Consider the following 17,240-nt stretch of genomic DNA (forward strand, 5'->3'; position numbering starts at 1 on the left):
CCCATACTAGACAGAGACCCTATTCTTAAAAAGATCTTCCCAGAGCCACCCATCCTAGCCTTTAAACAAGCACCGAACCTTGCCAACCTCATCACCAGAAGCAAACTTCCTCAAGCCCAGAACACACCAAAAGGATCCAGACTGTGCCAGGACAAGAAATGCAAAACCTGCCAACACATCTCCACCACCCCCACTATTACTACACCCCACAACAGAGCCATCAGCATCCCAGGATCTTACAGCTGCACCTCCAAAAATGTAATATACCTCATCCAATGCACCAAATGCCCTGATGGAAAATATGTAGGAGAGACCAAACAACAACTGTGCACCAGAATGAACACACACCGGAAATCCATCAAAGACAGAAATACCCAATTACCGGTGGGGGCACATTTCTCACAGGAGGGCCGCTCTCTCTCCAATCTCTCAGTTCTGATCCTCAAGGGAAATTTACACAACACTTCTCAGAGACAAGCCTATGAGCTCCATTTCATCAACCTCCTGGATACTAGAGATCATGGACTAAACATAGACATTGGATTTTTAATACATTATAATCTGCCTGGCAACTGACTCCCCAGCCCAGCCCCTGGCTTCCTTACTTTTTATTCCATCCAGGAAGAGCACACACCAACTACTGAAACTTCCTTAGCCTGACGAAGGGTTTTTGAACCCGAAAGCTTGCTTAATACCTATTCTCCAACTATTTGGGTTGGTCTAATAAAAGATATCAAATTCACCCAAGGAACCTTGTCTGTTGGAAGAGAAGACACTTTCTTACTGTCTTTTGTGCAATGAAAGACCAACAAAACCTGAACCAGCTCTCAAGCTTACCCATGTTTTTTAGCCCTTCCATACTCCTGAAAATGAGAATCTAAACTGAATTATTTAAACATGGATATTTTTTCTTTTTCTTCCACACCCAGCTAAAAGATAAGTCTCATTTTCTAGCCTTGGGGGAAAAAAACCAACCAAACAAGAAACACTCTGAATGAAGAATGCTTACCTGCCCAGCAGAATGACTACCTCCTGAGGAACCCTGTAAAAGATGAGAAACTAGTTACTTAAGTGTGAAAGTACTTTTTGAAATCAAAGTCGTGCTTCAACAGCAAAAATAAAGGCGGGGTTATAGTATCAGTAAGCAAATATATGCTGACATGTGCTTTGATCATCATAAATATGCTGAAGCCTGTGCTGCTGCAGCTTCACAGCTATCTTTACTTGTGCTAACACCACTAAAGACTAAAGATCACAAAATTCTGCCTACCTGTATTGCAATCATTTCTTCAGTTTACTGCTTACGCATACCCCCGCAACTATAACGGAAACAATTACTTTCTTTTTCATTAGTCTTCTTTAAATCAAGGCCTATTTGATGGAAGAGCCCCTACTCTTTATCCTTTTTTTAAAACTTATTTGTCTGTGTTAAAAATGATGGAGATTTAATATTATATTGTCTCCATTGATTCTACATTGATATTCTGTGAAGTTTATTGAAAGAAATATAAGCTAGATACCTCTATATTCCTTTAGTTCTATATTTCAGTGAAAAGTCCAGTTTTGGATCAATATGGTGGAAATTTAGTGCTTACCTGTCCACCAGACTGACTGCCTTCAGAGGAAGAGGAACTCTGTAAAAGATGGGAAACTAGTTACTTTTATATCAAAGGGTATCTTGAAACCAAAGTGTATATATAAATTAAAAATAAATGTGGAACTCTAACACAATAGCCAAACACATGACCCATTTTTATACACAGTTGACCATTGTTCTTTTCAGGGAAAAGATATTAATTGGTTGAAATCATTGGAAATCTTTACATATGCTCTGGGGGAAGGGGTGTTTTAATTAGAGTGGCTCTTGGGAGCCGCTCTAATTAAAATGCCTGCAGCGTCTTATGTATTCAGTGTTCTGAGATTCAAAATGGTGGCGCAGGTGCTTTAACTAAAGCTCATTCAACAAGCTTTAGTTAAAGCATCCCGGTGCCATTTTGAAATGCAGGGATGCTGAATACACGGGATGCCGAGGCTACTGGAGCGTTCTAACTAAACTGCGCTGGAGCAGGTGTTGGACATGTGTGCCCAAGATGAGCAGTTCTTACCCTTTCAACAGATTGAGTGCCTCCTGAGGAAGATGAACCCTGAAAAAAAAAAAGGTAAACCAATTAATTCAAAGACTGCTTAAATAACACACCTACGCTTTTTTGTTTTGTTTTTTTTTGTTTGGAAGAATAGATTAGAGTGACTACTAGTCCACGGGTGCTCAACCCTCAGGCTGTGAGCCAGATCCAGCCACCACCACCATGTCACAGGTCCATGGGGAGTCCTGTGGGCTGTGACCCTGTGTGCTAGATTGGACATGAGGGGATGGAGGATGGCCCCTGAAGCCCAATTCTGGCACACAGGACTGGGAGGAGACAGTGCAGGGCCCCAAAAGCCTGATCTTAGCATGCAGGATGAGGTGGAGGAAGTGTGGGTTCCCTGGGGTCCAATCCTGGAATGTGGGATGGGTGGAGGCAACATGGGGCCCCCCAATATTTTATCTAGTAACAGAAAACTAAGATTACTACTGAGACAAAATGACCATTACAACATTCTAACATTACAACAGATTAATTTTGATCTGAACTTGAAGATAAGGGCTAGAATCAGAAAGCAGAAACCTGATCTTCATACAGAGGAGAAAGGGCACATACCTCATCATCAGACCGGTTTGGGCTCTGTGGGGTAGGTCCATCCTGAAGAGAAAACAAAGAACGGTTACAGTTTTGCAGCTGAGCTACTGTAACAGGATAGGTCCTACACTAAGCTGCTAGGTAGAAAAGCAGACTAGAGAATGGGCCACAGTACATGAAAACTGACCTGCAGCTTCATACCTGTCTTTTACTGATCAGTTTCATTGGGGGTCAGTTTTTAAAAAGGAAGCATAAGTATTTTTACCTTTCCAAAAGATTCACTGGTGGAAGATTTGTTCTGTACTTAAAAAGAGAATGGAACGGGCTCCCAAGGGAGGTGGTGCTCTCCCTTACCCTGGGGGTCTTCAAGAGAAGGTTAGATGGCAATGTGGCTGGGGTCATCTGAACCCAGCACTCTTTTCTGCCTATGCAGGGGGTCGGACTCGATGATCTATTGAGGTCCCTTCTGACCCTAACATCTATGAATCTATGAATCTAAAAGAAAAGATTAAAATTTGGCTCCTAGAATCAGGGTGTGTTTGCATTCAGTTTTCAGAACACACAGGGGTAAGTGTCATTTTTCTGTGAAAAATTTCATTTTACGGAATGGTATTCCTAGATGAAAATAACCCATGGTTTTCTGTAGATGAAATTAAAAATTCAGAAACTAAAGTGAATGGAATATTTGGGCCATGTCTAGACACCAAGCTGTACTAATTAATTTAAATTACTATTAAAACCATTTTAATTAAGGTGATGCATCCTGTATTTAAATTAAGCTGGTGCAATGGGGAAAATGTATTTTTCCTGATCAAAATTCAATAATAGCCACCATTTAGTATTGCCCACTTGCTTTTAATACAGTGGACACAGTAACTAGGATACTGGGGGCATCTAACTCTGAGAAGGCATATTCACTTGGCCAGAAGAGCCACTGCTGCTGTACGTGGAAGTTCCAGCCTGTATACAACAGGAAAATGGTTTTATACTCTTATATGAACTTCTTGCTATACAGTAATCTTTCAGGAAAACAAACTGTCCTGTTCTTAGTTGCCTGACGGAATGAAGGACAACAGATGAGATAGTATATTCCACTTAGCTTTCCATATCAGTACCCCAAACTACAGAATATCTAATATTTCATGGGGGAATCAAAACCAGTCATCTTATAGCTTTATATGTAATTGTATGTATAGAAAGACCCTGAAATGAGTCATATTACTTTTCAGCAAGTTTTCATCCCTCACTAGCGCATCTTGTCCACATATGCACTTAAAAGGAACTTTTAGTTAACACTAAATACACAAAAGAAAGAAATGGTTACCTGGACAGGGCTTCTACTGTCACCAGGGCAAACACAGTCTCCCTGCAAATAAGAAACTAGCTATTATCGTATAAAAGTTCTGTGTAGGTGCACTGCTGTCTCAGAGGTAGAACTGAGGTTGGGGAAAGTTTGCGACATCCCAGAGTGACTGAGACCTCTGTGTTAGAGCACATTAATTAGGCAACACAACCTGATAATGTTTAATTTTGGGGACACATAAGGGTTACGTGGATAATGTATTCTTAGGGCAGCAGGGAATCAGAGTAAAGGGTATTACATTTTGTTCCATCAGTTAAAACAACTGTACTTCTGTACATAAATGTAGCAGCCTTGAGATCTGATCCAATGGTGCCATTTTGGATAAACAAATAATAAAACAGCATTGCTTCAAGAATAATTTGGTACATAATGCTTCAAAACCCCTATACCAGAATTAGTGAACCTTATTTCTGATTCTTATGTGTTCAGTGGCTAGAAAGCATTTGGGAGAAGACTAGATATAATGGAGGAAGTTCTTACTTGGCCCCTGGAACTGTCACTGTGTGCAATAAATGATCCATCCTATAAAGAAAGCAGAGATTTTTTATGATGAAAAGACTTATTCAAATGCCAAATGATATGTAACTGCTTGATGAAGTATCACAGACTCTGTATTATTTCTCTCCACCAAACAAAACCAGCAGATATCTCTTTGTTTCAATGGCAGCCAAAATTGGGTCATGTACTCTGATGAAGTCAGTTTAGTGACTGGAAATGATCCATGCAGACATGGTTTTGGGGAACCTTAGTGAGGAATGAGATGCTCACAGGAGCCTAGAGATGTGATGGCAAGACTGACCTAGACCGAGTTCTTTGTGACAGGGACCATCTTTATTTCGTGTGTACAATATCTGGTCCATAGGGGCCCTGGATCCTTGACTGGGACCTTCAGGCATTGTAACAATGTGAAACAGAAATAAATCAACATGCCACGTCATGTCAGATGATTTCAAATAACTTCAGTTTTTATATCATTATGTTAATAAAATTGCAAAAACCCACCCGCCGCAACTAAGGGACTTACTTTCTGATGCACATGTGTTCACTTACAAAGATGAATCTTGTGAGCAACTCCTAACTACAGAGGAATAGAGGTGCTTATCTGATCACTGACTTTGCCACTACTATAGAAGAGAATTCATTCTATAAAGAACACTAGAAGCCAATTGTTTCCTTGTAAAAAGGCTTTTTCAAAACACCAGGTTTCATGAACCTGCCCTACATATCTGCCAAAGGCAGTGAAGGAGCACAAGAGATAAGGCTTGATTCTCCATTGTTTTGTAACTCTGTCATATACAACTCTAAAAAGTAAGAGTACAGTATGTAGAAAATGTTATTGGACTAGAATAGCAGTCTTTTACAGCTGTTTGGAATAGGTCCAAAGTATGACACATATTCTGGAAGGTAACTTCATTCTGAAAACTTCTGCTATTAACAGGTATCTTAACAGTGAAGTGCAACTGCCAGAGTTTAAGAAATGAAAATGGATACTTTTTTTCTAGATTATGAACAAATATTGTTTTTCTTTTGAATAAAGAGAAAACAAGAAGTGTACCCAATTTGTGAAATTTAAATGGCCATTTACTGAACATCTTTAGGTGATGAGATCTTAACTACAGTAGAAATCATATTACCTGAGTATTTTCATTGCGGCTGTTTGATGTAGCAGGTTCATTCTGTAAGGGAACCAGAAATAAGCCATTTTTCTTTTATAGCAATAGATTAAATAATATAGTTCTACAGGATAGAGTTAGATATCCCTGAAAATAGAGTACTGATAGAGCCAAATTATCACTCTTGTTGGCTAGGAGTACACATAGGCAAAGGGACCTCTTGTTTCTCTATGTTTATGCACACAAGATATTTAGTCTAGAAAGAACTTGTAGCAGGAAATGCTCCATTAAATTGCACTGGACAAGTTTTGTTGCTGCTTTGTTGTTCTGCCTGCCCTGGCTCTTGCTCTTAAAACAGCAGCAACCAGCTTAAGAACAATGCTGTGGTGCTGCTCTTGCTGCTGGGGCACAGATTCTGTATGGGGATGATTTTGGCACCCCTCCTAAATTGGTGTCTGGTACTGGTACCCCTCTTGCCCACCTCTAGTTTTACTACTGATAAGATGCTATCTTCTGAATCTTCTTTGGTTTAACAGGGAGGTTGCCAGTCAAGGAGGCAAGTAGCCCCATAACCAATAGCATTTATTTTTAGGAAGTCTTTCCCAGTCAGTTGAAAAGCCTTATCTCCTCTTAGGCTAGGGACATAAATTACACATAAACTGATATAAATGATCAGAAACTGGTTCAAATCTGTAACACAACAGAAGCTCAGTCATGGGCGACTGGTGCCTCCCAAGTCTGGGGGGGCACCAGATTGCTGATTGGGGGGGGGGTGTCCCCCCCCAGCCGATCAACTGGAGGGGAGGGGGTTCCCCCAGTGGCTGATCACCGAACTAGCAGCTAAACCGGAAGTGCACTTCCAGTTTCGCGGCTGTGTCCCCCCCCAGCCGATCAACTGGAGGGGAGGGGGTTCCCCCAGTGGCTGATCACCGAACTAGCAGCTAAACCGGAAGTGCACTTCCAGTTTCGCGGCTGACACTTCCAGCGGGTGCACGGCCAATCTCAGGGGTGCACTCCCTCTATGCCCCTACACATTACCAAAGAGCTCAGTTCACATAAAACACTTTCAAAATGCCTGAAACCAGTTTAAGAGAAATCTGGATGGATGTAGCATCAGACTTAACTGATTTAGGTTAAATCGGTTGATTGAACTTCTGTCCCAGATCCCTTTCAGATTCAATTTAACTCACAGCCCCCCAGCATCCCAAGGATGCTTTGCACATTCCTGACAAATCCCCCTCTCACAGGGTGGGCAGGCTAGCCTTGGCCCAACCTGTCTGTTCCAGCTGAGCATGGAGGGATGCTTTAGCACCCCTTGGCGTCTGGCCTGGGCCATTGCAGGCATGTGGCTGCACTTCTGGAATCAAAAGTGAATGTCTGTTCACTTGCTTATTGATTCAATCTACACAGCTTAAACTAACCTACAAAGATTGAATCGATTCAGCCTGGGGCTTTTTGAATATCTCTACTTAGCATTCAAGTGAAGAACACAGTTCTTAGTTTTGCAAATAACATAGCACCTACCTCTAATATTAGCAATATTGTAGCTGACTCAGGGGCAAAATTCTGGAAAGGATGATAGGCATTGCTTACCTGTTCACTGAGACTCCTAATGTGCAGAACATGGGATAGATCCTGTGAAAAAAATATTAGCTATTAGTGGAAGAAGTGTTTGACATGTATACTCAGGAATGAGGATTTATTTGAATTATATTTTTCTTTATGACACCAAGAGTTCTTTGGCCCCATGAATTAAATAATTAATATATGAACAAATTAATAAATAAATGAATAAATTAACAAACAAATAAATAAAATAATTAATACATGATTATAATACAAGAGATAATTAGTTCATCAATATTTATACATTAAAGCACTGATTAGAGACCAGTCAAAGCCCATCTTAATGTCTGCCACCAACTGTCAGCACACTAAATTCTGATTTCAGTGATGCCCTGTTCCTATATTCAGCTCACAGGATGACAGTTCGTTTCAGTGTCGTCCCCAAATCCAACAAGATACCTCTGACAAGGAATAGATGCTGAAGGTATCTGACACTCCACAGGAAGATTGTAGCACCATATAAGTTAGGCCCTTTTTTTACAGAGAGTAAAACAAATGTTTATTTTCTTGTTAGGGCCAAACCCTTATATATGGTGGAGAAAAAGTGCACTTACGCGAGCAACAACCTTGCTGTTTCCACAACCAGAGGAACTCTGCAAAGGAATCAGAAAACCGTTCTTGTATTGTAGAACCACGTGTCCAAATAAAATACTTTCAGGAAAATATGCCTATCTGGACTTAGCTACCCTAAGGAATGTGGGGACCATGGGAAAGTACACACTGTTCTATTTGAGAACATTTAATGAGACCACTCTTTGGAAAGCTGTTATATGAAGGTTTATTTGGCAGTAAAAAAAGGAACTGGACACGAACAGGTTCAGTTCAGAGCTTACAGCATGAGAAGTAAGTGACATTTATCTCTTGAAAATGTTCTCTTTGTTTGAACAGGAATTCAAATACAAAACAATCTATTTCCTCCTATGGATTGAATACAAAGTTTGTACCTGTTCATTTCATATATGTAAAAGCCTGTTAAAAAGGGATTTTAAGGAAAGATGAGGTGGCTACAGTCTCCCCTCTTCAAAGCCAATTTATTTTACAAATCAGTCCAAGATAGTAGAAGCACAAAAAGCTGAGTTATGGGGCATGTCTGTATTATAAGTGTATTAAAGGCGTGGCTGAAGTTCAGGACAGATATGCCCAAGCTGGCTTTAAAGCAGCTTAGGCTAGGCAAAAAAGCTATACTCAGGATCCCAGATGGGGTTTTCAGTTTACAGTTTGCTGTCTGCATTTCTGTGGCAATACTGTTACTGGCCCCAGAACAACTTCATTTAAAAGTAACTGGAATATGAGCTGTAGCCACACTTTTGAACGTAATGTAGACAAACCCAAAGAACACCTACACTTATCATAGAAATGTCTACAAGGCACAGCAAAAAAACATACATATGAAAAAAAGCATTTTTCAGTTTGTTGCTCCTCCTACTCCTAAATCTCACTTCTTAGGTCAACATATAAGTAACTGAGATTAAAAGGTAGCAGTGGAACTAATGAAGTAAGAGGGTTAGTAGTGCTAAAAACTGAAGCTAAAAAAACCCAAGTTGAGGGTAGAAAGTTGCTCTAGACCTGTGAGAGTAAAACATCAGAAACTATAAACAAATATGAAAAAAATTCTAAAGCACAAACTAGAATTAATAAGATGTTCCTTTAATTCACACAAAAACATTGTGTGGGGGCAGATTCTTGCTAGATTTACCCTAGGTGCAATTTATGAATCCCATGAGCATTAGGAGAAATATGGCCAAAGAAGCACTACTAATTAAAAGCACATCAAAAATGGCATATGTGGGGATTTAAATTAATGTGAATACTGGCCGACATAAAACTTGGTAGTGGCTATATACTGTAGGCATAAGGTTAATTAGTTCCTAAACAAATATTTGATCAGAGGTCATGGGTTTACGTATTTATGTATGTACTTAATGTGTAGTACCATAAAAGTATTGTACAGTAATGAGTATCTGCGCAGCAGCCTTAGCAGCTGACTGAAGGATATCAATTGAAATCAACATAATTTGAAATTTAAATCTTCCATATAACTATCAATTGCACTGGAAAAAAACCTATATGCCATTAGAGGACTTAGTTCTGATATTTAAGTGTTCCTCAGTAGAAGAATTTAAATGCTGTAGAAAAAAGAAAGCATGCTGACTTGACCATTAGACTCAGATGTAGAGCCACTCTGGAAACAAGTCAAATATTTCCAATTTAAAGGCCTTATTTTAATAGAAGTTACATAAATCTGCTTATACTTATGTAGGTAAATAGCAAAGAGACTGTATACTCAGGGTGTGCTTCTCCACTGCTTTCATCTTAGTATATCAGTAAAGATAAAATAGGCATTAAACTCGATCAGCATTGTCTACTCACTTTGCACATACAGTGCCACTGCATTCTTTTTAATTGGGGTTTTATTTGATCAAGGTTAAATAAATGGAAAAGATTACAAAAGAAGTGTTGCCTCAAGTAAAATATGGTACAAATTCCAGTAAAAATGAAAATATTTTCATGAAGGTTTTAAAACAGTTTTTACTTGGAACTTAAGCTTTCCCTATAGTGTTATCAGTGACAACAGTGTGGCACCTTACTAGGGTGAAAGAAAAACAAAAGTGATAATACTTATGGAAAAGAGAAAAGTTGGCTGCAGTTTCCACAGCTGAATGAAAACTAAAAATTAGATAAGCCTTTAGAATAACACATATGTTAGTATGTATTTACTAAGAGACAAACTGGCACAAAAACTCAGGAAAAAGTGTACTCACTTCACCACAAGAACTGCTACTGCTGCCTGAATTGCTCTGTGAATCCTGGAAAGATGTCAGCTATCAGTTATTTGCTACATAATGATTATTATATAACTATTGCATTAATTTTATTCTATAAAAGGGATTAAATACAATGGACAAAGTTCTAGCCCTGCAACTGGCTACCATGACTAGAAGTAAAATAATACCTTAAAATGGGAAAGAACAAGCCACTTACCTGGTTACCAGAGTTTTGTGAGGATTCACCCTGTTAAGAAAACAAAAAAATCCAGACATTATTTTAATTATAGCACTGCCAACCTGCCTTGGATTGGAGGCCATACAGCTGGCTTAATCAGGTGCAGGAACTGTTTTTGCATAAAGAAGAACTTCATATTTGAGGGCCTGAGTCAAATGTTGGAGTTGTAAAGAATATCTAAGCAACAGCCATCATGCATAGCTTTAACTTTCTAATCTGCTGTGAAGTAAGATGGTAAGAAAGAGGTGCTTGCTTGGTTAGAACCAAAGTTGTGTGTGGATAATGATCCATCGTGTAAAAAAGATTAAGGGAGAAAAGCTTCATTTTAAGATTGTTTGACTGCAAATTCTTTGTTATAGGAAACATGGACTAGTTGGAGGTTAAATCATCCAGATATGATTTTTGACTTAGTAAAAATACTGGATAACAAAATGCTGGTGAGCAGCAAATGCTCATTTTTAAATGATGAACATTGTATGTTCTGGTTGGAACAGCCTTTAAAGAAAAATATAATTTTTTTCCAGGGAAAATCCATCTTACATGGATGGTATTAACAATGGAACACTGCACAGGTCCTCCTGTGCCGTTAATATAGTTAATAGACATGAATTATTAATTATGTAAGGTTTAAGGATGGGGATTTTAAGAAATGGTCTGATACAAAGGATCCAATATATTCATTCCTTAGTAGGGAATCTCAACTAGAAGAGAAATATGTCCTTAGAATGCCATTATAATGTATAACTGCTTCTACTTGGGTCATATCCTGAGTCACGTTTATTTATTAGATCATGAAACTTATTATTTTATCAGATTTTTAAGATGCAAAATTAAAATATTTCCTCCAGCCTTAGGAAAAAAAAATAGTTTTGTATGCTAATAAAACTACAAATGAATTGGATTAGACACAAGTGTTAAACTATAGATACAGTAAAATCATCATGTTTATCAGATTGCTGATGCCCATAACTAATCAGAGAAACAGATTTGAATCTTCTGCACCTGCTGCCATCAAAGATAATGCCACAATTCCACTTATTACAGGATCAGACCTTGTATTTTATTACTGCACATTATGAGTTACTATGTAGAATGCACTAACTGGCTGAGGGCATTCCCTATTAGTAGTTCTGTATAATAGGTTATAAAAACATGATTCTTCTAATATTCTATATAACTTCATAAAAATAATTTGACTCATAAAAATGTTCATATGTCAACTCATTGATACAACATGACTGATGAGGAAATGTCTTAGTGCTAAGGGACACATTGGGATAAAAATAATGAGAATGGGATGATTACCTGGGGACAACGGTTGCTACTGTCCGAGTCAGAATTTCCATCCTGGAAAAAAAACCCCAAGAAGTTAATTTTCCTATAAAATAACCTGTAGTCATATTACAAGGAAAGACATCAGCTTATTCATATTGGCTCAGGGCACAGACAGATGTAATAATTATACTGTTATCAAAGGAAACTGTTACTGTGCAACTTGCAAAACCACTTCAACTTTAAACCTGATTTCATCCAGGGTCAAAGTTAGGGCAATTTACCTCACTAGTATCCCTATAACCCTATGTAGATGTAGCATTTTGATTATAATAGTTACTACATGCTCCCCAGCAGCAGCTCTTCCTCTCTTTTATTGTACCTAAACTGGACATTTGTCCATATCCTCAGTGAAAATAAGTGGCCTGAGGAGGGTGGAAACTCTATTTTAACATAGAATCATAGAAGTAGGGTCAGAAGGGACCTTATAGATCTTCAGGTCTGACCCCCTGCCTGGCCAGGAGGAAAACTGGGCTCAATTGACCCCAGCCAGGTAGGCATCAAGCCACTTCTTAAAGACCTCCAGGGTAGGAGCCAGCACCACTTCCCTTGGAAGTCGGTTCCAGATCCTAGCCGCCTTAACTGTGAAGTAGTTCTTACGGATGTCTAATCTAAACCTACTCTCCAACAACTTGTGGCCGTTATTCCTTGTTATCCCGGGGGGCGCTAGGGGAAACAAGGTCTCCCCCAAACCCTTCTGGTCCCCGCTAGTGAGTTTATAGACGGTCACCAGGTCCCCCCTCAGCCTTCTCTTGTGAAGGCTGAACAGGTTCAGGTCCCGTAGCCTCTCATTGTAGGATCTGCCCTGCTGTCCCCGGATCATGCGTGTGGCCCTCCTCTGGACCCTCTCAATGTTGTCCACATCCCTCTTGAAGTGGGGTGCCCAGAACTGGACACAGTACTCCAGCTGTGGCCTGACCAGTGTTGCGTAGAGGGGGAGGATCACCTCCTTGGACCTACTTGAGATGCACCTGTGGATGCACGATAAGGTCCAGTTTGCCCTGCCGACCGTGACCTCGCATTGTCGGCCCATGTTCATCTTGGAGTCAATGACGACTCCAAGATCCCTTTCTGCCTCTGTGCTCTCAAGAAGGGAGTTTCCCATCTTATAAGTGTACTGCTGGTTGCTATTGCCCAAGTGCAGCACCCTGCACTTGTCAGTATTGAAATGCATCCTGTTTTTGTTAGCCCACCCCTGCAACCTATTCAGGTCTTTCTGCAGTCTTTCCCTCCCTACTAGTGAAAGAACATCTTAGCACTCTGAGGTGCTAACCTACTTAATCACAGCTATGTAGCTAAGCACTTAGACTCAGCCCCTCTATGTAGTGATAGGCATTATAATTTAGAGAAACTCTCTTAGAAGATTAGAAAGGTTGAGAATTGGGAGATGGACCCTGAATCTAATGAGTGAAAGAAAGACTAAGGGTCTGCAGAGGTTGCCTGGTGCTCTTTAATTAAAGTTTTTGGTTAGTTCTTTTTGTTCAGTATATGCATGTATGTATAAAATCCAATGATCACTACACCTTCTAAGTACAGGATGTGAATGCACCACTCTAGGCAGAATGCTAGGATAGAATTGTTCATCTGAGAAGATAATTATGTGCTCTTCCTCCCAAGCTCTGTAGAGAAAATACTGGTACCTATTATTCCTGTGGTCTTTGGATAAGACTACTGTACTTAGGATAAATAGCTAGTAATTTAATTCACCCTCCAACTTTTTAAATTGTATAATTTCATGAACAGAAACACAATTCTTCAAATCAAGCTCCCACATGGGCTGATTCTAATTTATATCAAAGTGTACTATTACTAAGTAGCAAATCATGCTATATTTCTAAAGGAAGTAAAGAAAAAGAACCTACATTTTGACAGCCACTGCTACCTTGGGAAGAGGATGAACCACTCTGGAAAAAAAACAACACAAATAAGTCTTAACACATTTAATTCTTTTCAAATGTACTTACATAAATCCTATGAAGTTTTAGGAAACCACATAGAACTCTAAGAATCTAAGGACTAAAAGGACTGAAAAGGACTAAAAGACTATATAGGTGCTCTCTTTCCATTCCACTAGTGCTTATTATGGAATAATTAAATACTGGGTGATTTTAAAAATAAAGGGAATTAGATAAATTCAGAAAAAGAGTACGTTTCTCATTCAAGTATTCTGCTCATGATGTCCCACTGAATACACTGTGGGGGTCATATCACGGTGTGAAAAAAAACACTCTCAGTGAGACAGGGCTCTTATCTGGCCACTAGAACCTGGTGAGTAAGAGGAGGACCCCGTAAAGAAACCAGAAAGCTGTGGACCTCTTCATCATCAACTTAGCCACAGAAGCTAAAGATAAAGAAACCTTCCTGTTCTCTCTCATCTTTCTTGCCATTTATGGTACTTTCTAGGTTATCGCCTCCTCTTTCCTGTCTACACTTAATTCATAAGCAATTTCTGATCCCATCACTTATGCTACAAGGTTATTACTTCTTCACTTATTTTGAAAGTCATTCATGTGCTCATAGTAAGCTCAATCAAAAAGAGGCACAATCAAGTGCAGAGCAATGAGTTGTTTAGAATCAAGACTGAGAAAAAATACATTCCTCAGGAGAATGAACTCTTACCTGGTTAGAAGAATCCTGTGAGGAAGTGGACTGACTCTGTGAAGAAACCATAAATCAGTTATTTCCCTGCAAAATGTGCATGTAGATATGGGGTATGCACATGGGGTATGAAGGAGATAAAGAGTATACTTTCTCCATTTGTTCCCTCCACTCTGCCCCCTTGTGCTATGGAAAGATTTCATAGGATGCAAGCAGTAAAGAGATATTGGGGAAATTGATGGGGTCCCTGGAAATTTCTGCCACCACTAATGTCCTATTGTTTGTTCACTTTTCTTTCAATTCTCTGCTGCTGAGCAGCTGTTACTGTAGCATCACAGTGAAGGACCTCGTTGTGAGCTTGAAATAGACAGCTCACATTTTAAAATTAATTTCAAACACTAAATTACTTTTATTATGGCTTCAGCGTGGCCACACTGCCAAGAAGCCAGCGTGCTCTCTGGGGACTAGGATCACTGCTGAAGTTACAGGTTGGGACTGCAGAGGGTAAACCTTGCTATTCCAAAGAGACAATCTTGGTGTGGGGGGAGAAGGTCCTCAGGGGGGAAAAAGAGGAAATCCGCAGGCATATTCCTCCTTCTGAGCCACTTCTGAGGGTGAGACAGACTGATCTGGAGCCACAATGTAATTAGGTTAAAGAGACACTGCTAATTAAGTTGGAGTAACATTTTGAAAGCCCCTTTGCCTCTCAGAAAGTCAAAAGGATTTTGGTTCCAAAGTAGTTTAGGTGCTTTAGTTAATCTGAGTTGATGTCACTGAAAGGAGGTATGCAACAATGCATGTGAAATTCTTCAAACAAAATTTTGCAATAACAGAAAACTTCATGAAACTTGCACAAATTATTTGAGAATCAAGTCATGAGTTTTGATTGCAGCATTGTGATACAGCATGTAGAACAGAACACAACGGGCAAAAATGGGCATGCCTATACCTTTTCCCCAAGGCAACAGGGATGCAACATAGACATACCCAAAGACCATTACAAATACCCAATTTGAGACAGGTCTTAGTACTACCAGAAAAGGTTGTTTACCTCATAACAGGAACTGCTGTCATATGGAGTACCCTGAAAAAAAAAAGAAAAAAATTTCTTCCAAACAAGTTATTTTTCTTTCTGAAGTTTCTTGTATCTCCTCTTTTTTTCCTCATTACTGGCTTCACTATAGCTACTTCACCCTATTTTAGCTTCATCCTTGAGTCCCTTCTCTTTCTTTCATATCCAGACTTTTGCCATTAAATGACAGAATCCCTGGATCTTAGTTCATCACATACGCTTTCACAGGAAAGTGAAATTCAAGTGAATTAAACTACTGCTTAATCTTTCATCCTTTAGGCATCAGTTTATAAGACTCTCTCTAATTAGAGTTGTGCTAAATGAGCTAACATTTAATAATAAAAAAAGTATTTGTTATAGGATTTGGAGTCAGAGAGAAATAGAATTCAAGGATCTTGAAGTTATATGTATATTGACCATTCTCACAGGAACGGGCCATTTCTTTTCCTCTTACTAGTATAATGTTTTTTAGTGTAATAGCAAACATCTGGTTCTCTGCACTATACAATTCTGTCCATGCTAATGGAAACAAAAAGTACTTCAGTTACTAGGCATTATACAGTTCATAGCAAACTGTTCTTTTCAAAAGTAGGAAATTGGGAGGAATTTTCAAATATACTAGAAGGAAAGTTCTTACCTTTCCACACCCACTGCTACCACTTGAGGAAGATCCTCCCTGCTGGGGAAAAAAAAAAAAATCCAATAACTTATTTCCATTTTCAGGTCCAAAAATTAACTATAAAAGATATGTTTGAAGGTAGCAGTTCTTCATGTTCTCTCTCTCCACAGTCATCCTAGGCTAAGGAAAGATTGAACATGAAGGTGATATTTCAAAATGAAGCAGAGAAGCAAATTTCTATTGCTCTATTAAAAAAAAAATCCCAATTACAAATTATAAACCTAGCAATTAAATCTCTGGAAATTTGTGTTATTTACTTGCACACACAATTCAGGTATTTAGGCTCTCAAAGAAGTCTCCTGTTAACTGATCAACTACCGTGTTGTGGACTCCGTGCCTCTGCTCTTATTGAAGTCAACAGCAAAGTGTGTATTTGAATAAAGATAGTTTTACCTGACCCTAAGAACTGCTGCCACCCATGGAACTTTGTCTATCTTGAGAAACTAGTCATTCCTATGTAAAACAGATAGCTCAGCTACAATGCTATCTAAAAAAAAATGAATCTTTCATATAATATACTGCTTGATAGAGTGAGGAAACCATAGGAGGAGCAGCTTCATTCCACAGCCTTACAGTATGGCTGGGTTTAGAATGGGAGATGTTCTTCAAAATTCAAAATAAATACAATTTTATTTGTCATTATCTCCTCTCCCCTCCCCCATTCATATCTGAGAAAGGTAATATTTTCAGTCAGACAGCTCTGTTTGATTGAACAGCATTTACTTGGTCATAGCTACTGCTACACTGTGGTAAAGAAGGCTGGCCACTTTGGGAAGGTGGTTTTTGTTGGAGATTATTTGCCTACTGTGCTGTCTTAAGAAATGAAACACTTTCCTTATAAAACCATACTTTGCAGCACTATAATGGATAAAAGCCAAAAGAGAAACAAAAATCCAGGAACCTGTTACTTCAATTGAGGATGGCATGACTACTATGCTGTTTCAAGGAAATAAAGTATTGTGTTCTAACACTGCTCTGGGTGGGAACACAATGGGTAAAAAGCACTAGGGGGCACACTATGTTCTAAAATTCCACTGTTTCAGCACCTACAATGGCAAAGCCCATATATGGTACAAAAATAGCTTACCTGACCATAAGAACCACTGCTGCCTGGGTAAGTCTGTCCACCCTGTAAAGAAACAGGAATCTATTAATTCTTTTGTATTTAAAACAGCATGACTTATGCTGTTTCAAGAAGGAAAATGTTGTCTCTTAACACTGGTCTGGAAGGTACCACAACGGGTAACCCCCCCCCCCCCCCCCCCCCCCCCCTCCA

General features: G+C 39.2%; 1 protein-coding gene across 3 annotated transcripts in view; it reads right to left on the minus strand.

Moving 5' to 3' along the window:
* LOC102369428 (hornerin-like) overlaps window positions 1–17,240 on the minus strand; it is an 80,582-nt gene that overhangs the window by 23,705 nt on the left and 39,637 nt on the right. For 2 of the 3 annotated variants that reach the window (XM_025197340.1, XM_006014994.3), the window contains 17 exons: window positions 17,052–17,093; window positions 15,923–15,964; window positions 15,265–15,297; window positions 14,235–14,270; window positions 13,478–13,519; window positions 11,589–11,630; window positions 10,263–10,292; window positions 10,043–10,087; window positions 7,835–7,873; window positions 7,248–7,289; window positions 5,676–5,717; window positions 4,522–4,563; window positions 4,003–4,044; window positions 2,700–2,741; window positions 2,106–2,144; window positions 1,596–1,634; window positions 1,010–1,042 (listed from right to left, as the gene is read on the minus strand). In XM_025197340.1, coding sequence (XP_025053125.1) covers window positions 1,010–1,042; window positions 1,596–1,634; window positions 2,106–2,144; window positions 2,700–2,741; window positions 4,003–4,044; window positions 4,522–4,563; window positions 5,676–5,717; window positions 7,248–7,289; window positions 7,835–7,873; window positions 10,043–10,087; window positions 10,263–10,292; window positions 11,589–11,630; window positions 13,478–13,519; window positions 14,235–14,270; window positions 15,265–15,297; window positions 15,923–15,964; window positions 17,052–17,093 — 672 coding nt within the window. The remainder of the gene's footprint in view (window positions 1–1,009; window positions 1,043–1,595; window positions 1,635–2,105; window positions 2,145–2,699; window positions 2,742–4,002; window positions 4,045–4,521; window positions 4,564–5,675; window positions 5,718–7,247; window positions 7,290–7,834; window positions 7,874–10,042; window positions 10,088–10,262; window positions 10,293–11,588; window positions 11,631–13,477; window positions 13,520–14,234; window positions 14,271–15,264; window positions 15,298–15,922; window positions 15,965–17,051; window positions 17,094–17,240) is intronic. The other variant, XM_006014995.3, reaches the window with a different exon arrangement.

Source organism: Alligator sinensis, unplaced genomic scaffold (genome assembly GCF_000455745.1).
Source record: "Alligator sinensis unplaced genomic scaffold, ASM45574v1 scaffold647_2, whole genome shotgun sequence".
Lineage (NCBI taxonomy): Eukaryota > Metazoa > Chordata > Crocodylia > Alligatoridae > Alligator > Alligator sinensis.